Source organism: Caretta caretta, chromosome 7 (assembly GCF_965140235.1).
Source record: "Caretta caretta isolate rCarCar2 chromosome 7, rCarCar1.hap1, whole genome shotgun sequence".
In the NCBI taxonomy this organism is placed as follows: Eukaryota; Metazoa; Chordata; order Testudines; family Cheloniidae; genus Caretta; species Caretta caretta.
In genome coordinates, this window is record NC_134212.1 from 78,878,630 (window position 1) to 78,905,091 (window position 26,462).

General features: G+C 42.9%; 1 protein-coding gene across 6 annotated transcripts in view; it reads right to left on the minus strand.

Annotated features, from left to right (window-relative positions):
* JMJD1C (jumonji domain containing 1C) overlaps positions 1 to 26,462 on the minus strand; it is a 310,246-nt gene that overhangs the window by 67,463 nt on the left and 216,321 nt on the right. For 5 of the 6 annotated variants that reach the window (XR_012669363.1, XM_048857004.2, XM_048857005.2 and 2 more), the window contains one exon: positions 8,037 to 8,142. Coding sequence is in view for 5 of the 6 variants with exons in the window: in XM_048857004.2 (XP_048712961.1) it covers positions 8,037 to 8,142 (106 nt within the window). In the remaining variant the exon portion in view is untranslated. Of the gene's footprint in view, positions 1 to 8,036; positions 8,143 to 10,320; positions 10,399 to 26,462 lie in introns of those variants that run through there. The other variant, XM_048857008.2, reaches the window with a different exon arrangement.

Consider the following 26,462-nt stretch of genomic DNA (forward strand, 5'->3'; position numbering starts at 1 on the left):
TCGTTCGGGGTGTGGATTTTTCACACACGAGTGACCTAGTTGTACCACTGCAAGTTTATAGTGTATACTTGGCCTCTCTCTCATCACTACAGTATCTGAATGCATCACAAACATTGATTTACCTTCTACGACACCTCTGACAGAAGAAGGGGTGGTTTTAACCCTATTTTGCAGTTCGGGAGTTGAGGCACAAAGATAAGGATCAAATGTTTCCACAATTTTGGGAGCTCAATTTGAGACGTCTAGGACCTGATTTCTAAAATAACTTAGCATTATATTGCACTTGGTATGTTCAAAGCACAGCTCCTATTGACTTCAGTTGCAGCTGTGACTGCTCAGCACTTCTGCAAATCAGACCTCAGGGTCCCAATTTGGATACCCAGAAAATGAGAAACAGAGTTAGTGGGCACCTGTGAAAAAGTATGATTTAAGTGATTTGCTAAATATCACATGGTAACTTTGTGGCAGAAACAGGGATAGTACTTCCCCCAAGGCAGCTTTCAAGTACCTTAACCAGGAGATCATTCTTTCTCTTTCTGCAACCCACTGCCTCATTCACTACACACCTTCCAAATTCTGCAGCAAAAGCAACAGGGACCCTGCAGGCAATAGTGTCCCTCACTACTCAACCTTGATTCACCCCAAAGCAGTTCCACCCTGTGCTCTGAATGTAGAAGGGGTCCAATGGAAAAAATAGTATGTGATCATGTAATTAAAGACAGTAACATAATGCATATGACAAGGGGACTGAATTAAAGTTGCATGGACAAACTTAATCCTGGCATTTGCTAACTTTTGAGAGCTTGACATAGCAACCCAAATGTTTTTAACACAGGTTTTTGCCTGTAGTTTCCTCGGGTTTTAAAAGGGCAAACTGAAAAAACTAGAAAATTCATCATGCAGCATCATATTGACACCCATGATTCATCAGCAGGATTGGAATCTTAGATCCACGACACAGATGTTTGCCACTTGAACTAATGGAGCAACTGATAGCAATAGTAGGTTGTCATCCCATATGTGGACCAGCATTAGAGAGGGATGAGACACATACTTTGCCAGTGGATTTCACTGATAATTGCTGACAGCAGAGGAACCATGAGACTCTGGAATCTTGGATTCCACTCCTGGGTCTGACAGGGAGTGTATCTCGTGGGCAAAGACTCCTCTTCTGCCCATTTTCCCCAAGTTTGACCCTTTTTCTTTCCTGTGCCTTCCAAGAGTTTTCTTGCTCAGCCAGACCTAGTCGCCCCCTGTCCATATACTAATTCCCTCCTCACTCCCAGACTGTTTGCCCAGCCAATGCCAGTGCTCCTCCCGTACCCTACCTACTTGTCAGGTGTGTCTCCTCTCCCTCCCTGTGTTCCTCCCCCACTGCTAGTTCACAGAATCAGTCTCATTGTCCAGCCAGTAACAATCTCCACTCCATCCCGCAAGTTCCTCAGAGTTCTTTCCCATAGCCAGTTCCTCCCCGCACCCTGTTTCTTTACTTGGCTCCTATTCTCCTTGCGTAATCAGTTCAAGTCTCACACTTGCAAGCTCCCAGCCCCAGTCTCCTATATTCCCTCTCTCAGACTCCCAGTTCCAGTTTCTTCTACCACTCAGCCCCTAGTCCTAGTGTCCTTGCCCAGCCAGTTCCAATTTCTCTCTCCTGCCTCCTTGTCTAATCTACTTCCTTTCCCTTTCCCCTACACCAGCTTTTGTGCCCTCTGCATTTACATCAGACAGTTTCCTTCTCCATGCTGCCTGGGTGCCCTCCATATTGGTGCACAAAGCATTCATGTGGTCGGGGTGTGGCCAAGAGGTTTGGAGTGTGGGAGGGGGCTCAGGGCTGGGGCAGAGGGTTGGGGTGCAGGGGTATGAGGGCTCTGGCTGGGGATGTGGGCTCCGGGGTGGGGCCAGGGATGAGGGACTCACAGTTGGGGCAGAGAGTTGGAGTATGAGGTCAAACTAGCCAGATAAATCTGCCCACTTCCTGTTTACAATGTCACCAGAAAGTAAGAATACGTGTTCGCATAGGACTTTTGTAGCCAGCATTCCAAGGTATTCATGTGCCAGATGCGCTAAAGATTCATATGCCCCTTCATGCTTCAGCCACCACTCCAGAGGACATGCTTCCATGCTGATGACGCTCATTAAAAAAATAATGTGTTAATTAAATTTGTGACTGAACTCCTTATGGAAGAATTGTAGGTCTACTGCTCTAAGAATGGAGATTCCACCACCTCCCTACGTAACCCATTCCAGTGCTTCACCACCCTCATAGTGAAACAGTTTTTCCTAATATCCAACCTAGACCTCCCTCACTGCAACTTGAGACCATTGCTTAGAATCATAGAATCTCAGGGTTGGAAGGGACCCCTGAAGGTCATCTAGTCCAACCCTCTGCTCGAAGCAGGACCAATTCCCAGTTAAATCATCCCAGCCAGGGCTTTGTCAAGCCTGACCTTAAAAACCTCTAAGGAAGGAGATTCTACCACCTCCCTAGGTAACGCATTCCAGTGTTTCACCACCCTCTTAGTGAAAAAGTTTTTCCTAATATCCAATCTAAACCTCCCCCACTGCAACTTGAGACCATTACTCCTCGTTCTGTCATCTGCTACCATTCAGAACAGTCTAGAGCCATCCTCTTTGGAACCCCCCCTTCAGGAGGCTGAAGGCTGCTATCAAATCCCCCCTCACTCTTCTCTTCTGCAGACTAAATAATCCCAGTTCCCTCAGCCTCTCCTCGTAAGTCATGTGCCCCAGCCCCCTAATCATTTTCGTTGCCCTCCACTGGACTCTCTCCAATTTGTCCACATCCCTTCTGTAGTGGGGGGACTAACACTGGACACAATACTCCAGGTGTGGCCTCACCAGTGCTGAACAGAAGGGATTAATCACTTCCCTCGATCTGCTGGCAATGCTCCTACTAATACAACCCAATGTGCTGTTGGCCTTCTTGGCAACAAGGGCACACTGCTGACTCATATCCAGCTTCTCATCCACTGTAACTCCTAGGTCCTTTTCTGAAAAACTGCTGCTTAGCCATTCGGTCCCCAGCCTGTAGCGTTGCATGGGATTCTTCCTTCTTAAGTGCAGAACTCTGCACTTGTCCTTGTTGAACCTCATCAGATTTCTTTTTGCCCAATCCTCCAATTTGTCTTGGTCACTCTGGACTCTATGCTTACCCTCCAGCGTATCTACCTCTCCCCCTATCTTAGTGTCATCTGCAAACTTGCTGAGGGTGCAATTCATCCCATCATCCAGATTATTAAAAAAGATGTTGAACAAAACCAGCCCTAGGACCGGGGCCCAGGTCCAGCCCCAGTACCGGGATGCTGGCTTTTTAAAACATACAAAACGTTGTGAACTGGATCTCTAAATTACAGGAGCAAAACTTTTTTTGCAGAAAACAAGGGATTCTACTCGGAAGCTGAATCAAAGTACAACTGCAAAACTATCTAGTACGAATGCTCTCTACATATTTCTCCATCTCCAATTTCATCATCTATCACATTTTCATGTCAGTGCAAGATTGTTCCTTTAAAAATACTGGTGAGGGCTTTTCCCTGTCTTGTTTTAAATGTTCCAGGTAAGGGGCCTTCCACCACTTCCCCTGGAAAACTTACAACAGAATACATTTAGCTGTTTTAGAAGGTTTTTCCTGATACTTAATATAATGGCCAATGGTGTGTCTAACGTACCACTGCTTTCTGTTATACCTGTTTGTAGCATCCCACCCTAAATAATACTCTCCCCCTCCTTGGTGTTTATACTCTTCAAATATTTATAAACTGTTATTACCACACCTCTTCCTAATTGTCATTCACACAAACTTAACAAATTTAGATCTCTGAATCTTCTATTTTAAATCGGCCCTTTTAGCCTCTTTTTGCTGCTCCTTGCAACTCCAATTTGCGTAAAGCTTTCTGGTATGCAGGTGCCCAGAACTGAATGCAATCCTTCAGTGTGTCAGAGAAAGCACTACCTCCTCTTCATTCTGAGATGCAAAGGCCATATGCATGCACCCAAAATTGCATCCACTTTTTATGCTACTGTCTCTTTTTGCAAAGTCCCTTTGAATCTGCAGCACACTGTCACATCTCTCTCTTTTTGGAAACATCGCTTTTGACGTTTGCCCCTACATTTTGAATATCTGTGTTTAAATTATTTTATTTTGTATGTACTATTGTAGCTTGGAGTTTTTCCAACACACTCTCATAAGTTTTGGCCCATAGTTCTTTATTAGTAGTATTACAGCAGCTCCCAGAGGCTCCACTCTAATATGGGGGTTCCTTGGATGAGGCATTATACAAACATAGACAGCCCATGTCCAGAGAGTTTTTCAGTCTAAATTAAGGAAAAACATAACAAGTGCACATAAACAGAAGGAGAAGAAGCAGAGAGGAAAGACGATGGTAAAAGTGACAGTAGCACATGATTACACTGACTAACTAGGAGTATAATTTGAACATTTCCAGTCTTTTTTTTTTTTTTGAAGACAATGTTATCAATAATTCCTGTTGGCCATTTGCCTGGCCATTGTCTGATGGCAATTTACCGTAGGCGTCATGGCAGAAGTGGATCGTGAGGAGGGAGCTAAAGGATGAGGTAGTGGCTTTATGGAAGATTTCAGGAAAGGCACCCTACGCAATAGGGGGACAGAATGAACATGCTTGGACAAACAAATGATTACGGTTCTCATTGTCAGCAGAACAGAGAAGCAACAAGGAGGCAGAAAAGCATATAATGGGGGGGGAGGGGCATGCTACACTGTCACTATCTTAAAGTAGATGTGGGCAAACTAAAGCCTGCGGGCTACAACCGGCCCACGGGACCCTCTTGCCCAGCCCCTGAGCTCCTGGCCCGCAAGGCAGGCCTCCAGCCCCTCCCCCGCTGTTCCCCCTCCCCCGCAGCCTCAGCTCACTATGCCGCTGGCACAATGCTTTGGGCAGCGCTGCTGCAGAGCCCAGCCTGACCTAGTGCTCTGTGCTGCGCGGCCGGCTCCAGCCAGGAGACACGGCTGTAGAGCCGCCAGCCACAGGTGCTCCAGGCAACGCGGTAAGGGGGCAGGGAGCAGGGGGTTGGACAGAGGGCGGTGAGTTCGGGGAGGGTGGTCAGAGGGCAGGCGTGTGGATAGGGGTCAGGGCGGTCAGAGGGCAGGGAACAGCGGGGTTGAATGGGGGCAGGGGCCCCAGGGGGGCAGTCAGGAAGGAGAGGGGGATTGGATGGGGTGGCAGGGGCAGTCAGGGGTGGGGGTCCCAGGGAGGCCATCAGGGAACAGGGGTTGGATGGGGCAGGAGTCCTGGGGGGGCAGTCAGGAAGGAGAGGGGGATTGGATGGGGTGGCGGGGGCAGTCAGGGGTGGGGGTCCCAGGGAGGCCATCAGGGAACAGGGGTTGGATGGGGCAGGAGTCCTGGGGACAGGGGATGGAGGGTGCCGTCAGGGGGCGAGAAGTGGGGGAGGAGCGATGGGGGAGGGGGCCGGGCCACACCTGGCTGTTTGGGGAGGCACAGCCTCCCCTAACTGGCCCTCCATACAATTTCCGAAACCCGATGCAGCCCTTGGGCCAAAAAGTTTGCCCACCCCTGCCTTAAAGGCTTGAATAACAAACTTGTGATTTGATGTGGTGGTGAAGAGAGAGCCAGTGGAAGGACTCAGGGGGATAACACATTCACAAAGATGAAACAGGAAGAGACTTAGAAACAGCGTTTTAATAGACCTGAGGAGCAAGGTGCATGTCACGAAGGCCAGGGAACAGGCAGCTGCAAGAGTCAAAAAGGAAAACGATAAAAGCTGGATGACAGTTTTAGACATACTCTATGCACAGAAAGAAAAAGGATGGATCTTGGAAATTTTACTGAAAAAGAAGAAGAAGGATTTAAATACAACCTCACTGTGTGGGTTTAAACACAGGGCAGATTTGAAGATGCTGCCCAGTTATGGGCCTGATTGAGTTGGGAAGATAGGTGATGCTGACTTGATAAAGGATGACAGACAACAGAGGGGAGGAAAGGAAAGATGAGTTTATTTTAATAAAATAAGATTAAGCTATTGTAATGTGCTCTCCAGGAGGTTACCCTTAAAATCATTCAGAGACTGAAACTGATAGAGAACGTAATGTCTCGCTTTATTGGGTAGGCCACATTGCTGGGAGCATATGATACTAGTGCTCCTTAAACTGCATTGGCTGTCTACTGGTCTCTGCACAAAGTTTAAGGTGCTGGTTATCACCTACAAAAGCCCTAAATGGCCTAGAATATGGTTAACTGAGAAACGACCTCTCCCCATGCCACACCTCCACAGCTGTGATCAGCAGAGGTACTTGAGCTAGAATCCCCTTCATTATAAAAAAAAAAAGAGGGTATTGATGGCAAGGCATTCGCTATGAGAGGTGTGAGGCTCTGGAACTTGTTCCAACCCTTGGTTGGAAACAGCCTGATATTTGATGACCTTCTGGGCATGCTGCAAAAACATGTTTCATAGGGTTTTTGACAAGGGTAAGCTTCCTGGAATGATGAAGGGATGAAAAAGGAGCTTTTTTGTAGAGGACAGGCTTGCAGAGTTTCTTTTAAACAATTATTTTAATGATGTTAGTGTTTTGTTGTATTATGTGGTTGGGGTGCCTACAGCCTTATATAGGTGTGTTTTTATTATATTCAAAATAAAATGAATAAGTAGAACGAATTCAGTTTTAGTTCCCTTTGTATTTGGCCCTATCTTGAGTTCATGCTACTCCAAATCCATTATCTTCTGCAAATTTAATCAGCACACTGTAAACTCCCTCTTCCAGATCACATAATATTAAATCTAATACTGACCCTAGTGTCACCACACAAGATACTTCCTCCACAATTGAGTACATTGTCTAATTCCAGTAGTCTTTGTTTGTCATCCATTAGCCAGCATACCATCCATGGAATAGCAATCATGTCTAAGCAAATCAAATTCAGCAAGAGAGAAGATATCAAATATTTTACTAAAATTCAGATATTAGACCTATTGTGTTCCCTTCATCCACTAATTTTGTAATTTTATCAAAGCAGCAATGAAGTTTGGCATGATTTGTTCTTAAAAATTCTAGCTTCCTTATGCTCATACTTTTAATTTCGTCTGGTTGTTTTGCACATTTTTTCCCTCAAATTTTGTGTTGTTATTTAACTCGGGATTTACTTCTTGATCTTACAAACGTTTACATGACTATAGTAAATGTATGCTACTTTAGAATGATTTATTATCAAAGTTACTCCAAATAAACCCCTCCCCCTACTTCACATCAGCTTTCACAAAACTTTCATTTTACAAACTAGAAAACCAACAACTTCATGGATTAGCAGCAACTATAGGAATGGGGACTGAGAGTTACAAAACCTCAACTATTTGAAAGCCACATGTCAAAATCTCAGCAGGCCATCATACAGTACAAAATCTGAGAGTGTTTCAGATATAGTTACCACAATATAATAGTAACTGGTTGAAAAGAAGCACAATTGTAAATGGCAGGCCATTGTTATTAGAGCTGAGCAGTTCTAACGGAAATCATTGTACTTCTGACTAACAGTTTGTTATCCCAAAGAATGTTTCCTTCTTTAGAGCACATAACAGTATAGTGTGGACTAAAAAGAAAACGTGGTTATTATTTATTGATTAAGGCACCATCACTAGTCTCAACACCAAAATCATAAATAAAATGTCCAGCGTTCTGCCTGATGGTATTATTAAACTGCTGTATAACTATTAAAGGGTGTGACACAAGTTAAAAAAAAACAACCCCTCCTCCCCCCAAAATCTGTGCATGATCATTTACACATTTGCTTGAAAATCTGGGTGTATACTTGCATCACAGCTTTTTTCCCAATTGTGTTTTGTTGTTTTAACAAACTATTTTCAAAGGGCCTAGTTAGAAAAGTTGAACTGTGTGAGATATGCTCTATAATAATACCACTTAGGGATAAATGGCATCCAACCTAGTGCTTTAAAATAGCTACACACATATACACGAAAACAAAAAGAAAAAAAAAGGAAATACAAAACACACATATTTCTCAAATTACCTTGCATAAAAATCTCCTGAACCTTTTGTTCTTTTACCCAGACTTTTACTTCCTCGTGAAGCTGCGGGTTGTCCCTGAGAACTGGGTTTAGACTGTCTACGTCGTCCTAGAGATTTAAAAAAGAACCATATGTTATGTTTATTCATAACATTTATGATGTTTATCTTTCTAAACACATTCCAAAGTACAATTTGAAACAAGACTGTAAAATGTATTGGTTCAATACAAATCCATGGGTTATTTTTAGAAAAATCTCATACGTGCAAGCTGTATTTGTTAGTAGTAAGAGTGATTTTCATGAGGAAAAAAGTACACTGGATCCCATACATGGTCAGACTTACAAGCTATTAATAGACTCACACTTTCATAAATAAGGCCTTCCCTATAACCTAATGTTACTCTATAAAGAGTTCAATGTTTACGAGAACACGGTAACATTTGTTTCAACAAAGTGGCGTTAAAATCAAAAGCCTGAAATGTCCAATTCATATATTTTTATATACACACACTGCAAGAGAGAATTTAAATATTTATACCAACATATAAATGTGCATATGTAAGAAAAGAAAACTACTATTGCTAGTTTTTAATACGACACAGAACCTGGTAAACGGTCTTGATTGAAATAAGACATATTTCAGTTTTGGTCCAAACTCTCATTAGCAAAGATTTTATTTTCAAATAAATTCTCTTTACAATGTACATCTTTGAGTTAATCAGAAAGTATCTAGAAAATTAAATAAATCCATTTTTGGTGGCACTGTCCTCATAAAGGGGCAGATCTGGACACAAATTAACATTTTTTTCCTGTACTTAGAAACATGGTTTATTCAGTCATGGGATCTACTACAACCTGTCAATTCACCTGTGGGCTCTGATATTTTTCTCTCTCTCTTTCAAAGCACAATTACTACTCCTGAATTTGAAATCAGTGGCAGGAGCCCTAGAGTAACTGGGAGGAACAAAAGCCATAGTTGGTGGCTCTTTGAGAAGTACATTGGCAGATCTTGGAAACGGTGGACAGAAGGTACATGTAGTTGTGTGAAGAGGCCCCCATAGAGAGAGAAAATAATTAGAGAGATCCTCAGCACATAGGTTATAAAATATTTTAATAATAACTGCCCATTGCCTTTTAGTGTCTGCTTGTTACCATTTAAAAGTGTTTTCCTTCACCTATACCTTTCTGCTTCCTTCCTGTCTTTTAACTTTTTATCCTTAGAATGGGAGTAGGGATGTGTGAAGAATCTAATTAGAGACCAAAAGATGACACAGACTTGGAAAACTGAAAATCTGTCTCCCACCCACAGTACTGCATAGGCTTCAACTCTTATACCTCTCCCCGCACATACAGCTTACTCCACTTGACATTTTATTATATGTCTCCAATTCATTAAACATGAGGTCACAGCAGCAAAATAAAAGACCATATGTGAAACCTGTATAAAAAAAACACTTGTCCTTTAAGAGATCACCCAAAATATCTCCAAATGTATTAATCTACAAAAATAAAGTATACCTTGAGAAAAATACCCTGAAAACTAGGGTTTTGACAGTACATACTTTCTGTTATTGCCTTCTTGTATTTATATAAAATAATCACATGAAAAGATACTTTTTTAAACAGAAAAGAGTACATTTGAACAAGTTCATTCAGATTTGTCACCCTTTAATAAAGACTGCCCTGCATCCAGTCCTATAAGCATTTAATATAGAAAGTTATTCTCTAACAGCATTGACATGTTGGAATGTTTAATACACTCTCGGTAACCACTGTAAAATAAAGCTTCTACTTCTAGCTATGAACTTTCAGTTATTATACACACAATTAAAATAATGGTCAATAAAAATCACTATGTCAAGGAGAAATTCTAATAATAGAATTTAAGCTCAGTATGTCAGGAAATTCAAAGTAATGGTTCCCACAACCACCATAACTCTACCCCCTTATGCCTGTGTTGTATGTCTATATATTCAGTTAAATGTATATGCCAAGTAGCTGAATTATGTTTTTTGTAGTCCATCTTACCTTTGAATTTCCTGATTTTTTTGCATTCACTTGGTCATACATTCAAATGTAATAATGTGTTTTGGAGCTAAACACATTAGTGCTTCATTGCACCCTACAAGAAAGGCTGGTAGAGAGCACAAGAGGAAGGCCATCAGACCTGCACTTCCTCAATTCCTTTTTAAGATGGCATTGCAGACGGTGATGTTGATCTGGAATTATCTAGTTTTACTTCTTAGCAGTGTACTTTCCTAAAGAAAAAAATATAATCCCATTTACCCTATAAAGGTACTTCCTATGATTGGGTCAAGACAGCACAGATCCTGGATTCTTACTTCCTTCTTAGCTAGACTGACGACCAGTCAAACTGTAGAATACTCATGCCCTCTATAGTTCTTCTCTGCCAATTTCCACAGTTTGAGTTCTTCTGTTCTGAAAGAAAATGTGTTAGTCTTGTTACCTCCCAATCCAAGATTAGTCTTCCCTCAGTCCTGGAACTCAAGATTCCTCTGAGTGGATGTCTGTGCTGGCTTGCCACTGTCACAAAAAGCAAATCATCATATAAATGGGATTATAATTTGCCCTTCTGAGATGACGATAGCAAAATCTCTGCATTCTTAATACAGTAGCAGCATCTCACACAAGAGGAGGACTAGACTAAATACTGGCAAGAGAATGTGCCCCAGAGCCATAGAAAGGAAGGACGGGAATGGAGAAGTAGTATTCCCATACTTACTCTCCTTCCAGAAGACAGCTGCATAAAGTAGCATGGCCATAACCAACCTGTGGATGAAGGCTGAATGAAGAATTCCCAGGTCATGTAAGGCTTTACAGAGCTCATTTGCTGTTACCACCTCCATCCCACCAAGATGTGGACACAGCTCTAGTAGAGTGGTTTTCTTCCTACCTGAGCAAAAATTATTTGACTTATCTGTTTGCCTCTTGGATTCAGATTCTGACACATTGTGTGATGACACACTGCAAAGCTTTTAGGACTTTCCTGGAATTTTTGAACAATGCAAGGGAGTCCATTTTCCTAAAAGATCTTAAGCAAATGTTCCAAAGTTCTTCTGAGAACCGAGTATACCTATGCCATAGTATTTCCTTTCTTATAATGTGGTGGAGCAGGCTGGAATTGCGAGCTATACTTCCATAATTCCATTTTAACCAGGCCCCCTCCTGCTTCTCCCAATAGCGGGAGTGGAAAGGTCAGGCAGAGTAAGACTGCAGGACCACAGAGTATGTTTGAGTGCTGAGACAGACAGCACAAGAAACAAACAGTTTCTTTGTCCAAGAAAGCATTTTCAGTCTCCAAATACATAACGAGGCATCCAAGATAGTTGACAGGCAGCTACAGATTACTTGTTCTACTTCAGATATCTTTTGACTCAAACTTAGGAACTTGAAGGTGACCCAAAGAGACAAATGATCAAATTGTGGGGAGAGCCCACAAAACAGCAATATTCTTCCAAGCTCCACCCACAAACCAAATTCTGTCCACCTGAGATACCAAAATGTGATTCTTCAGATTGTTCAGAATATAATGCAGGACCCTTGAGCTTGACTTCCCAGTGGGTCTCAGATGCCCTGCTTCTTTCCTTCTTGATTTGAGAAGCCGGAGAAAGGATGTGAGGTGGAAGTGGTGATACTCACCTAACTGACAGATACTTGTGGCACCAAAATAAGATGTCATGTACAGTAGATTAAAGATAGTCAAAACTTTTGTTAAATTTTTCCTCCCACACACAAAACAGTGACATTGTCTAAACAGAGATTTTCATTAAGAAGTTTGCATTTGTCAGAACACAGGATACTGGGCTAGTTGTACCATCCGTCGGACCCAGAATGGCCATTCTTATGACATCTGAATTAACACCTCATTGAAATAAACGGGCTTTTTCACATTTTCAAGCTTTTCTTCACAACTGTAATGGCTACAAACTGATTTTGTTTTAAAATGAAAACTGGAACTCTGGAGCTCAAGATGGCAGCTCAGAGTAAATGGAGGAGTAGTATATATCCACATCACTGCCCAATTTGAGCTCCGCTTTGAGGGCTTTAAAATTCTCCAATTACTGTCAATTCTTCCTGTCTGACCAAGGAGGAGGGACAATCCCATGGTCTCAGTAATGGAAAAACAGCCAAAGCTAAAATGTATTCTATATATCAGCGTTTCCCAAACTGTGTTCCGCGGAACACTGGTGTTCTGCGGAATGTGAATAGGTGTTCCATGAAAGAATCGTAATAAAAAAAAAAAGGGTCTTGCACTTGATTTTTGTACTACTTTATATGTGCTTTCCAGTTAGAAATTGTTCAAGTTATTTTAAATTTGTATTTTTGCTTTGTTTTATAAAATACAATAAAATATATTTGAGCATAAATAACGCAATTTTTTATTTGAAAACCAAACAACTACAAAATAATATTGTAAATGTTCAGTAAATATATACCAGGTGTTCCGTGGCCAAAAAAGTTTGGGAAACGCTGCTATATATTATAAGCACCTGAAATGTGGACGTAGAAAGTACCTTCCTCAAATCACAATGTTGCAACACAATGCTTTAATGCATGAAGGACATTTTTTTTGTAACAATAAGAACTCATTTCAGCTGCAGTATTTCACCAAAAAAGACTGAGTAGATTTTGCAGTCTTCACAGAGGTCAGCACCACATTAGTCCTTGCCATCTGTGGTTTAATTAACTACAGCTTCCTCTTATTGCTTAGAGATTTTCAGATGATTTAGGACATGAATTAAATAAAAACTGGTGTGTAATACACTTGAAAAATATGTTTACAATGTTATACTCACCAAGTGTTACCCGAGAAAACAAGCATTTCCTAAATATTAACTTCCACATATTCAGATGAGACCCCAGTGAATTCAGCAGTCAGCGAGCCAAATTCAACCCTGGTGATAATTTACATGAAGAGATTAATTTGTCCCACTGACTCCAGGGATAGTCAGAGTACAGACATATTAAGTATTTCAAAAGCTCGAAGTTTTACTCTGTTGATCAGATAAAAATTAGGGCTGTCAATTAACTGCAGTTAACACACGCAATTAACTTAAAAAAGTAATCGTGATTAATCGCAGTTTTAATTGCGCTGTTAAACAATAGAATACCAATTTAAATTTATTAAATATTTTGGATGTTTTTCTACATTTTCATATATATTGTATTCTATGTTATAATTGAATCAAACTGTATATTATTTTTATTACAAATATTTGCACTGTAAAAATGATAAAAGAAATAGTATTTTTCAATTCACCTCATACAAGTACAGTAGAGCAATTTCTTTCTCGTGAAAGTGCAGCTTACCAATTTAGATTTTTTGTGTTACATAACTGCACTCAAAACCAAAACAATGTAAACTTCAGAGCCTACAAGTCCACTCAGTCCTACTTCTTGTTCAGCCATTTTACATTTACAGGAGATAATGCTGCTCTCTTCTTATTTACAATGTCACCAGAAAGTGAGAACAGAGTTGCATGGCACTTTTGTAGCCAGTATTGCAAGGTATTTAACATGGCAGATATGCAAAATATCCGTATGCACCTTTGTGCTTCGGCCACCATTCCAGAGAACATGCTTCCATTCTGATGACACTTGTTAAAAAAATAATGCGATAATTAAATTTGCAACTGAACTCCATGTGGGAGGACTGTATGTCTCCTGCTCTATTTTACCCTCATTCTGCCATATATTTCATGTTATAGCAGTCTCAGATGACCCAGCACATGTTATTCATTTTAAGAACACTTTCACTGTAGATTTGACAAAATGCAAAGGTGCTACCAATGTGAGATTTCTAAAGATAGCTACAGCATTCAACCCAAGGTTTAAGAATCTGAAGTTCCTTCCAAAATCTGAGATGGACAAGGTGTGGAGCATGCTTTCAGAAGTCTTAAAAGACCAACACTCCGATGCGGAAACTACAGAACCCGAACCACCAAAAAAGAAAATCAACCTTCTGTTACTGGCATCTGACTCAGATAATGAAAATGAACATGCATCGGTCCACACTGCTTTGGATCATTATTGAGCAGAACCCGTCACCAGCATGGACACATGTCCTCTGGAATGGTGGCTGAAGCATGAAGGGACATATGCACAAAAGTGCCACGCGAACGCCTGTTCTCAGTTTCTCATTGTAAGCAAGAAGCAGGCAGCATTATCTCCTCCAAATGTAAACAAACTTGTTTGTCTGAGTGACTGGCTGAACAATAAGTAGGACTGAGTGGACTGGCAGGCTCTAAAATTTTACATTGTTTTATTTTTGAATGCAGGTTTTTTTGTACATAATTCCACATTTGTGGGTTCAACTTTCACGATAAAGAGATAGCATTACAGTACTTGTATTAGGTGAATTGAAAAATACTATTTCTTTTGTTTTTTACAGTGCAAATACTCGTAATCAAAAATAAATATAAAATGAGCACTGTACACTTTGTATTCTGTGTTGTAATTAAAATCAACATACACCTCTACCCCGACATAACGTGGTCCTCGGGAGACAAAAAATCTCACCGCTTTATAGGTGAGACCGCGTTATATCAAGCTTGCTTTGGCCCCCCCGTTCCTTGTTCCCTGACCGCCCCCTCCAGAGACCCCCGTCCCTAATCACCCCCAGGACCCCACCCCTACCCAACCCCCCTGCTCCCTGACTGCTCTGACCCTTATCCACACACCCCGCCCCCTGACAGGGGCTCACCGGCAGCGGCGGGAAGCAGAGCAACGAGGCCCCAGCCCGCTCCACTCCACCACCTCCCAGCCACAGCGCTCCGCTTCCTGCCGCCGGAGAGTGCGGGGAGGTTGGGGAAAGGACACCCTCCACACTCACCAGCGGCAGGAAGCGGAGCGATGCATCCCCAGCCTGCTCCGCTTTCCTTGCTCCAGCTCCAGCCGTGTCGCTGAGGTGGGGGGGAAGGTCCCGCAAGGGCTATCCCTTCCCCCAAGTGACACGGCTGTGGCTGGAGCGAGGGAAGCAGAGCAGGATGCTCCCAGCCCCCCCCCCCCCCCCGGCTAATCCCCCGGGCCACTCTGGGACTGCAGGCCTCCAAAAGTGCCCCCCCCCCCCAGCTCCTGCCTCCCAGACCCTGGGGGGGGGAGCCCATGACCACTCCTGAGACCCTCTGCCCCTTATCCAACCCCTCGGCCCTGGCCCAGCCCCGTTAACACACTGCTCAAAGCAGCGTATCGGAGCTTTACCGCATTGTATGTGAACCCGCGTTATATCGGGTTGCATTATATCAGGGTAGAGGTGTATTTGAAAATGTAGAAAAATGCAAAAATATTTAAATAGTATTTTATTATTGTTTTACAGTGCAATTAATTGGGATTAATTTTTTTAATTGCTTGACAACCCTAATAAAAATTCTTTGCATGTCAGAAATATTTTCTATCCAATGTTCTCTACAACATATACCAGCACTTACACTTCACGTTATTCAGTTTACACAACTAACTTACAGTGTTTAGTTTTACATGGTATTGTTATCTCTATCCCTTATACATATGCATTACTCCAAGACACACTGACAACAAAAGGTTTCTGAAGGAACACTATATAGTTTTAACACAAGTTTAATAATAAGCAATTATCTATATTATATATTTTTTTCTCAAATCCTGACAGAGGAGTTTTCTTGCTATCTCAATGTGTTGAGCAGGTAAAGATCCAGATAAAAATTAGCTGGCTTAAGATAATTTGGGCAGAAGCAGTTACTTATTTGCACAGGAACCATTTTAAAGAATCTACAAGGGCTATATCTGCATCCTTGGATAAAGATGTCTGTCCAAACTGTCAAAGCTGTCTTCACTCTCAGGAATTTATTGGATGTAAAGCTCTTTCTAGATTTTCAGAGAGCAATGGCAGCAACAAGTGTCATCTTTAATATTCAGATTGCTGAAAGCTTGCATCCTTTCCTCTTGGATGCAAATTTTGTCATCAAAATATAACAGTTGGATCAGACACCAAGAAATTTTTTAGCAGCAGGCCCCTCCTGCAGAAAAATCAAAATGACTTCCTTCTCCCACCCTCCAAATTTCTATTTAGTTCTCAGCCTTTTCAGAAGATGAACTCCTCCTTTCCTTACTGCCCCTTGTTAGCTGGATCTCCACCTCCCTTCTCTTTTTACCCCTCCCTTTTCTCTTTGCTGGCCGGATGCTCCCCATCATCATCTTTTTTGATGGTTGTAACGCCTTGTGGAGAAAGAGGAAAGTGGGGTTTTTTTTAAAATCATTATACGCACCTCAGTATATCTGCTTGATATTATCTCGCTTGACAACATGGAATTAAATCAAAGGAGGCTGTTGGGGGATGGGGGGAACAAATGGGAAATGAAACAATGAAAGAGATAAGGTAACACCAGAAACAATGCCAAGGGTCCTTAAGGAAACAATGGGGGAACTTAATTGGGGAATGCCCATGTGGCTCCCATGCTAGCAACCTTCCTTCTTCTCAGGCCCAAGCCTAGGATCAAAGGGTATACTAAACCTATAGAGGAAAGGGGAGTAAGAACAGGAAGAAGCAGCAGCTGGAGAAGAGTCTCAAAGGGTATGTCTATACTACAAAATTAGGTCGAATTTATAGAAGTCGGTTTTTTAGAAATCGGTTTTATATATTCGAGTGTGAGTGTCCCCACAGAAAATGCTGTAAGTGCATTAAGTGCATTAACTCGGCGGAGTGCTTCCACAGTACCGAGACTAGAGTCGACTTCCGGAGCGTTGCACTGTGGGTAGCTATCCCACAGTTCCCGCAGTCTCTGTTGCCCATTGGAATTCTGGGTTGAGATCCCAATGCCTGATGGGGCTAAAACATTGTCACGGGTGGTTCTGGGTACATATCGTCAGGCCCCCGTTCCCTCCCTCCCTCCGTGAAAGCAAGGGCAGACAATCGTTTCGCGCCTTTTTTCCTGAGTTACCTGTGCAGACGCCATACCACAGCAAGCATGGAGCCCGCTCAACTCACTGTCACCGTATGTCTCCTGGGTGCTGGCAGACGCGGTACTGCATTGCTACACAGCAGCAGCAACCCATTGCGGCAGCAGATGGTGCAATAGGACTGGTAGCCGTCATCGTCATGTCCGAGGTGCTCCTGGTCACCTGCGTGAGGTCGATCAGGAGTGCCTGGGCAGACATGGGCACAAGGACTAAATTTGGAGTGACTTGATCAGGTCATTCTCTTTAGTCCAGCAGTCAGTCCTACTGAACCATCTTATGGTGAGCAGGCAGGTGATATGGATTGCTAGCAGTCCTATTGCATCATCTTCTGCCGGGCAGGCAAGAGATGAGGATGGCTAGCAGTCCTATTGTACCATCTTCTGCCGAGCAGCTATGAGATGTGGATGGCATGCAGTCCTTCTGCACCGTCTGCTGCCAGCCAAAGATGTAAAAGCTAGATGGAGTGTATCAAAACAAGAAATAGATCAGATTTGTTTTGTACTCATTTGCACCCCCCTCCCCCCACCATCTAGGGGACTCATTCCTCTAGGTCACACTGCAGTCACTCACAGAGAAGGTGCAGCAAGGTAAATCTAGCCATGTATCAATCAGAGGACAGACTAACCTCCTTGTTCCAATAAGAACAATAACTTAGGTGCACCATTTCTTATTGGAACCCTCCGTGAAGTCCTGCCTGAAATATTCCTTGATGTAAAGCCACCCCCTTTGTTGATTTTAACTCCCTGTAAGCCAACCCTGTAAGCAGTGTCGTCAGTCGCCCCTCCCTGCGTCAGAGCAACGGCAAACAACCATGAATCTGAGTTGAGAGTGCTGTCCAGAGCAGTCACAATGGAGCACTCTGGGATAGCTCCCGGAGGCCAATACAGTCGAATTGTGTCCACAGTACCCCAAATTCGAGCCGGCAAGGCCGATTTAAGCGCTAATCCACTTGTCAGGGGTGGAGTAAGGAAATCGATTTTAAGAGCCCTTTAAGTCGAAATAAAGGGCTTCATCGTGTGGATGGGTGCAGGTTTACATCGATTTAACACTGCTAAATTCGACCTAAAGTCCTAGTGTAGACTAGGGCAAAGAGACATTAAAAGAAGGCAGTACTCTCTGTCTGTATCTCCCAGATCAGGAGTAGGGTAGTCTGGACTGAGTTGAACTTACCCAAAACTTGCAAGGAAAGAATACATTTTAGCTAAGACCGAGATGAATATAGGCCTTTTGTTGTTTTACGCTTTTCTCTGCTTGCTATGCACCTCTGGGTGAATAAATAATATTTTGTTTTATAGAAGCTGTTTTTGAGTCACTTTAAACAAATGGTTGTCACAGGCTCTTTGAGGAAAAGGGCTTACAGGTGCAACAAGCAGTGTGCCCATTGTGTTATCACATTTGATAAACAGGGGGCCGTTGTACAGAGATCCAATCCAAGAGTGGCAGGATGTGGTTCTACCCAGAGAGGTGTAAAGGTAATGAAACCTATTACTAGAGGGATGCACTCAAGAAGAACTAATGGGTCCAAGACAGCTCACCCTGGAACTATGAGACCCCTCCTCCTGACTAAAGCAAGACTGAGAGCTATCCTGGAGAGAAACAAACATTTTAAAAGTTCCTCACAGAAACTATGACCATGGAGAGTATTTAAAGGCTTAGTCTTGACTAGGAGAAGTGCTCACATTTAGGCAGGGCTTAGTTAATACATGTTAGCTAAACTCAATCTAAACTTGACCTTTTTCTTACTGTAAGTACATGATAATACCTCAGCTCCATTTTAGCTTAGCAGGAGCCTAGACTATAACTAAAACGTTTAAATTGTGCTACAGGTCATTATACTGCATTTATGCTATAAAAAAGGTCAAGTTTAGGTTGGATTTAGCTAGCACATGGTAGCTAAGCCTGATATAAGCTTGACCGCTTTTCCCTAGTTGAGCAAAATAAAAGCATAAACAGGAAACAGAGCTCTGGGGGCATAAAGAGAAGGTATGAAGAATTAGGTTCAGGCGGAAAAGATATGCCTAACCAAGGGTCTGATCAGGTATGCAGATTAAAGTTGATCACTAGAAAATGACAGTAAATAGAAAGCACAGAGATACTCCCTTCTGCACAGTACTATCTGCAGAGGTTTGAACCTAAAAGAGGATAAACGGAGAGGCCTTCTTGCTGAAAATCATGATTCCAAGTAAGGAAGCAGGGAATAACTAATGACTTTACAGAGAGGGGTGTCAGAATCATACTCTAGAACGGGCTAAATTGTTTTATATTCATGGTCTGTGGTATAAATTTATGACTATATGCTATCCTCAATCAAATTAAATTCATGTTGATATAAATGACAAATTTGCATAAAGATCAAGAGTCTAAGTTTTAACTAAATTTTCCATGATTTGTTTAGTACCTTACTGTTATATTCAGTAACAGTGGAAAAAGAGGCTCAATTTCACAATCACCATTACTTCTGCCCTTTATTACGCTCCTCTTGCATGTCATCTCCTTTCTTCCCTCTCTGCATTGCCTTCTCTGAAGAAACTTCCAGGTCCCATAACCATGGGCTTCACTCCCACTCCCTTCCCCCTTCCATCTGCTAAGCTGATCAGTAGTTAAATAGTTAATGCTGATATTTAACATGTTGTTAGACTTTAGCATTAACACCCATTGAGATTAATGGGGGAAGCAGGGGTGAGATTTATGCGAGGGCAGGGGTGTTTCATAAGACTCAGGTATTGTGTCATGTTCAGTGCAGGCTCAGAAAGACTTCATTGCATTGATTTACACACAGTTCATGTTTGGAAGAGTAACTTCACAACTTTGAGGGGACTAGAAGTTGACTTGTTTAAAAATAAAAGCTTAGACTTTGCAGAATCTAAGTAAGTTATGCAGGCCACATAAATATGAGTGGGACAGATCCAGCCCAGGGGCTGAGTACTTGCTACCATTTCATTACACAGATATCAAGAATAAACTATTTCCATACTATATCATAAAACACAGATATTTGCCTTTCTAAACCATACAAAAATAAAATTCACTCAGGGGAAATATATTTATGCTAGAAAAACTGGTTAACCTATCTTTTTGTAACTGTTGTTCTTTGAGATGTGGTGCTCATGTCCATTCCATTCTAGGTGTGCGCACGCCCACATGCACGGTCTTCGGAGATTTTTGCCTTAATGGTATCCATAGGGTTGGCAGTGGTGCCCCCTGAGTGCCGCACACATGTGTCAGTATATCAGGCGCCGCCGGCCGTAAACCCTCTCAGTTCCTTCTTGTCGGCGAGTCTGAAAGAGGAGTAGGAGGGCAGGTAATGGAATGGACATAAGCAACACACCTCAAAGAACAGTTACAAAAAGGTAGCTAACCGTTTTTTCTTCTTCGAGTGCTTGCTCATGTCGATTTCATTCTAGGTGACACAGAAGCAGTGTCCATGAAGGTGAGCTCGAAGTTCACGGTCATGTAGCTTGCAGCACTGCTCTGCCAAGACAGTATCATCTCAAGCCTGCTGGGTAAGCATAACGAGATGCGAACGTGTGGACAGACTATCAGCTAGCGGCCCTACAATCAAATCTCTTTGATTGGAATTTGTGCCAGGAAGGCCACTGATGACGCCAGCAGGGGCACGTTTGCCAGGTCATAGCAGTAGTGGATGCAAACCATGATCCAGGACAAAATCCTCTGAGCAGACACTGAGCGACCCTTCATTCTGTCTGCCACTGCAACGAACAACAGCATCGACTTACGGAACGGCTTTGTCCAATCTCTGTACAAGGCCAGAGCTCTCCTGATGTCCAGGGCGTGCAGCCTGCATTCCTCATCTGAGGTATGAGGCTTTAGAAAGAAGACAGGCAAGTATATGTCGTAGCCAGTATGAAACTGGGAAACTATCTTGGGCAGAAATGCTGGATGTGGTCACAGCTGGACCTTATCCTTCTAGAATACTGTATTGGGAGGTTCTGAAGTAAGTGCCTTGAACTCGAACACCCTGCGGGCTGATGTTATCACTACCAGGAATGAAACCTTCCAGGAGAGAAGCAGGAAAGACTCAAAGGGAGGCCCCATGAGTCTCGACAGCACAAGATTCAGGTGCCAGGTAGGGAAGGGATCCTGGACATGCGGATAGACACGCTCCAGACCTTTCAAAAACTGGGACATCATGTTGTGAATGAAGAGCGACCTGCCTTGAAACAGAGGGTGGAAAGCCAAAATAGCAGCCACGTGGACCTTGATCGACGACAGGGACAAACCTTGGAGTTTGAGGTGCAGAAGATAATCCAGAATCTCCTGCAGCAAGGCCTGCTCGGCCTGGATATGCCACTCTGAGGCCCAGCACGTGAACCTTTTCCATTTGGCCAAGTAAGTCACTCTGGTGGCGGATTTCCTGCTTCCTAACAAGACCTGCTGAACCCGGGCTGAGCATTCTCGTTCGTTCTTGTTTAGCCATGCTGTCAGGTGTAGCATCGACAGGTTCAGGTGCAGAAAGCTGCTGTGGTTCTGGGACAGCAGATTCAGCTAGAGGGGCAGCTACCAAAAGGTCCAGCAGCATGCAAAACCAGCGTTGGCGAGGCCATGTGGGGGCTATTAGGATAACCTTCGCCCTGTCCTGTTTGATCTTCACGAGGACTCTCTGAATCAACGGCACTGTCAGGAAGGTGTACATCAGAGCCCCTGAACATGGGATGAAAAAGGCATCTGACAGGGAGCCCCTATCCATTCCCTGGATCAAACAGAACACATGGCATTTTCCGTTCTGCCTGGACACGAACAGGTCCACCTGAGGAGTCCCTCACCTCTGGAAAATCGTACTGACTGCCTCTGGATGCAGCGACCACTCACAGTGAGACAAGAAGGTCCTGTTGAGGTGATCTGCTAATACGTTTCTGGTCCCAGACAGGTGTGTGGCTACCAGATGAATAGCATGCTGCACACAAAAATCTCAAAGGCGGAGAGCTTCTTGGCAAAGGGCTGATGAACTAGCTCCGCCCTACTTGTTGATGTAATACATTGCAGTAGTATTGTCCATCAGGACCTGTACTACCTTGCCGCTCAGGTGGGGCAAGAAAGCCTGGCAGGCCAGAAGAACTGCTCTGAACTCCCTAACATTCCTATGGAGGGCCAGATTCTCGCGCAACCAGTGGCCCTGCATCAGAGACCAGAATCAGCGACAGGGACTGGGCTGCAAAGGGAACTCTCTCCAACACCGACCTGGAGTCCAACCACCAATCTAGGGATGACTGGATGCGATCCAGCAACCCGATCTAGGTCATGTCTGTTGGGAATGTAGACCGACGCCAGCCACGCTTGCAGAGGCTGGAGATGGAGTTGGGAATGACAGAGAGAAAGAAGGGAGAACCTTGCAGTGCCTCCCCTGCTCTGACTAGCAGCTTTGGAAGCTATCAGGGAAAGAGGAAATCTTTCAGCCTCTTCCTGACGCCCTAGCTGGTGGCACTGGACGTAATCTAGGAAAAGGGGGGCCCCAGAGATCAGGCTCTTCCTGCACAGCAGGCAGCTAGCAGAGGGCACTGTATGCCAGCAAGGGACTTGGCTATGCAAGTTCATAGCTCACAGGGAGAGCTCTGAACAGTACACTATGAAATTATATGCCAAAATAGAGCACCCTAACTGCAGATGGAGAGACTGTTCTCAAAAGGTAACTAAAAATTCTCAGAGTCATTTTGCTAGGGAACCAACTGCATAAACAGGGTGAGTCTTCAGACAGAAAATGTTTATGGGTAGGTAGATGGATAGTCTGCTACCAGAAGTTGAAAAGAGTTCCTACTGCTTTCTTGGCTGAGAAGTAATTTCCCTCACTACCCTATTGTTCCCCTAACTATCAGAAACTGATTTGCCCTTGGGTGTAAGGAATAACAGAAGTTATCTGCAGTAGCTGGCACTAGTGGAAGGCTCATATACATCAAGAGTCTTTAAGAATTGAAATAAAGGGCCAGATTCTACTACCCTTTCTTACACTGACTGACAGATTACTCAATCATAAATTCCATCAATGAGACTTGCTGAATAATTCCTCATCAAATGCCATAGATGGGAATTATCATGGAGTAAGATACTATTCATGATTTGTAAAATGTATCAAAATCCAGTCCTATTCAAGAAAAATATAAAATGAAACATCATGAGGTGGCAAAATTCGCAGATGATACAAAAGTACTCAAGATAGTTAAGTCCCAAGCAGACTGCAAAGAGCTACTAAAGGATCTCAAAAACTGGGTGACTGGGCAACAAAATGGCAGACAAAATTCAGTGTTAATAAATGCAAAGTAATGCAAATTGGAAAACATAATCCCAACTTTACATATAAAATATAGAGTCTAAATTAGCAGTTACCACTCAAGAAAGACCTTGGAGTTATTGTGGATAGTTCTCTGAAAACATCCACTCAATGTGCAGCGACAGGCAAAAAAGCGAACAGAATGTTGGGAATCATTAAGAAAGGGATAGATAATAAGACAGAAAATATCATATTGCCTCTATATAAATCCATGGTACACCCACATCTTGAACACTGTGTGCAGATGCGGTTGCACATCTCAAAAAAGATACATTGGAATTGGAAAAGGTTCAGAAAAGGGCAACAAAAATGATTGGGGTATGAAAAGGCTGCCATACGAGGACAGATTAATAAAACTGGGACTTTTCAGCTTGGAAAAGACAACTCAAAGGGGATATGATTGAGGTCTATAAAATCATGACTGGTGTGGAGAAAGTAAATAAGGAAGTATTATTTATGCCTTCTTATAACACAAGAACTAGGGGTTACCAAATGAAATTCATAGGCAGCAAGTTTAAAACAAAGGAAATATTTCTTCACACAACACAGTCAACGCGGGAGGGATATCTCAGTGGTTTGAGCATTGGCCTGCTAAACTCAGGGTTCTGAGCTCAATCCTTGAGGGGGTCATTTAGGGATCTGGGGCAAAATTTGGGGATTGGTCCTGCTTTGAACAGGGGGTTGGACTAGATGACCTCCTGAGGTCCCTTCCAACCCTGATATTCTATGAACACCTTGCCAGAGGATGTTGTGAAGGCTAAGACTAACAGGGTTCAAAAAAGAACTAGATAAGTTCGTGGAGGATAGGTCCATCAATGGTTATTAGCCAGGATGGGCAGGCATGGTGTCCCTAGCCTCTGTTTGCCAGAAGCTGGGAATGGGCGACAGGGGATGGATCACTTGACTATTAGTTGTTCTGTTCATTCTCTCTGGGGCACTGGGCATCGGCCACTTTCGGATGACAGGATACTGGGCTAGATGGACCTTTGGTCTGACCAAGTATGGCAGTTCTTATGTTCATACCTCCATACCTGTCAGTTTTCCTCTCCCCAGCCAAGGTAGAATCCGTCATTCCAAGAGTAAATAGACTATATTCAAGGAGTTGCCATAGTTATTCAGTGTTAAATCTAGAATGTTCCTGGCATTTTAGTAGCACCCAGTTCTTTTAATTACAATGTATATAATTTTTTTTAATCTTTAGGTGCTTGTCAGTGATTTCTCGATAAAAGGTATTTTCTAGTATTATATCTTGTCCCATAGTTGCCCAATACTTTGGGAACACTCAAGTATTAACTTATCATAATTACCGTGCAACAAGTTTCCAAATCTCTACAAAGTTAAGATTATTTGGGTGCCCTAAACATATATTTCCATACCTTACCGTTTTGGATTTCTTTTAACTTTAACCATGCATCTGAATTTTCCTGGGTTTATATTACTTATTTTGGGGGCAACTGGGACAATATCCATCCTTAGAAAGTAATTTATCCTAAACTAAATATGACCCACAGCTTTGCCATTCAAGTTCATGTTGGTTTTTTTTTTAAGTAGGAGTGAGGGTGGGTGACTGTGTGGGTTTTGCTGGGAGATGGCAGCCTCTCTCCGGAGGTGGACCGGAACACTGAGGAGCAAGTCAACTGAGACAGTGGCCATCTTTACTAAGGGCAGTCTGTGGCCTCATTCCCACTGATAATAATAAGATATAGCAGTCATTTTGAATTCATTGAATTAGCTGGAAAATATTTCAGCCTTTACTGAAGGAGAAGCATTATTAAAGAACAGAAAGAAAAATATTCCATTAAACTTAAAATGTCCTTTAAACCGTAGCTTCTGCACAAGATTTCAATGATGTTTAATAATAGTATAGGAATCCGAACAGTCTGCACTATTCTGATATTGAGATCATTAGGGATAAAAAAAGTCTGACACCAGGTGTTAAATTTCTTTAAAGGCACCCCAAATCCCTCCTTCACCCCACACCCCAACACCCTGCCCTGCGCCCCCTGCCACACCCTGCACCCCTCCTGAGCCCCAATCCTCAGGTGTTCGTAACTCTGAGATTCTACTGTAGCTCTCCCTCTCTTATCCTACCCCAGCACAGCTTCCTGTGTGGCAAATACTCCTCATGTGGTCTGCTGAGCAACACCGAGCCTCCTGCAATTCCTTCTGTCACTTAGCTTTTCAGCAGGTTACCACAAACGATGTGGGAAAGCTCCTTGCCATGGGAAGAAAAACGACAAATTAAGGATACTTCCCCTCCACCACCCCCACTGTGTTCAGACCCGACAAGCTTTTTTTGTACTTAATTGGCCTACTGTTCTTTGTGAGGGACCTGGTCCTAAACCATCTGGTGGTTGTAGAAACGTTTCTTAAATTAAGTACCTGGCTTCTACAGACAAAACCGGGGTCCAGATCCTCAATATTCTTCCTGATTTGGAGGGAGAGACTTCTAACAGGAATCAATTCTCATAACTCCAGCCAGGAGAGAGCCGCAACAGTCTTGTAAAGCACAAGCACCTTCTGTCCCTCTTCTCTAAACTCCTCACCCCAGCCCTAAGAGCACTTTCACACTAATGGCCAATAATTCTGTGGGCCTGATACTTCCTCTTCTTCAGGACTCAAGAGATAATTCAGAGGGCCCTTTGATGGTAGGTGAATTCACAATTCTGATCAAAGGGATTCTTTTTTCCTGGTACTCTGCCAACAGTATCCACAATCCTGAGATTTTCTAATCCCAGCAGATGGTGTGGAAGCATCTCAAAATTTCATTGACTGTAAGCTCTTTAAAACATGTGTTTGAGCCAGTACATTTGTTACAGTATTGTTATGGCATCCATAATCATGGCTCTCACTTCTCGAGGCTAAATTTGTATGAAGCGAATCCATAAGATATAGCTCCTACTAAGAAAAAGGAATCCAACTGAGATTTAAAAGACAAAAAGGAACACCTGGAGTCATATCTCAAAACACTTGGAGTTTCCATGGAGTTGTGCATTATTTTTGTTTTATTTTATTTTATTTTTTTTTTAAAGAGGAGCTACATTTCTGTGGTTTCCCCTGCTCTGCCTTGCACACAGCCAAGCAGAGTTATTCTGTGCCTTGGCTGCTCCTCCCTCCCAAGAACTAAGCCCGCTAATCTATTCTGTTTACCTTTGACCTGCCCTTGGGTGGTGACGATTGTATGACTTGA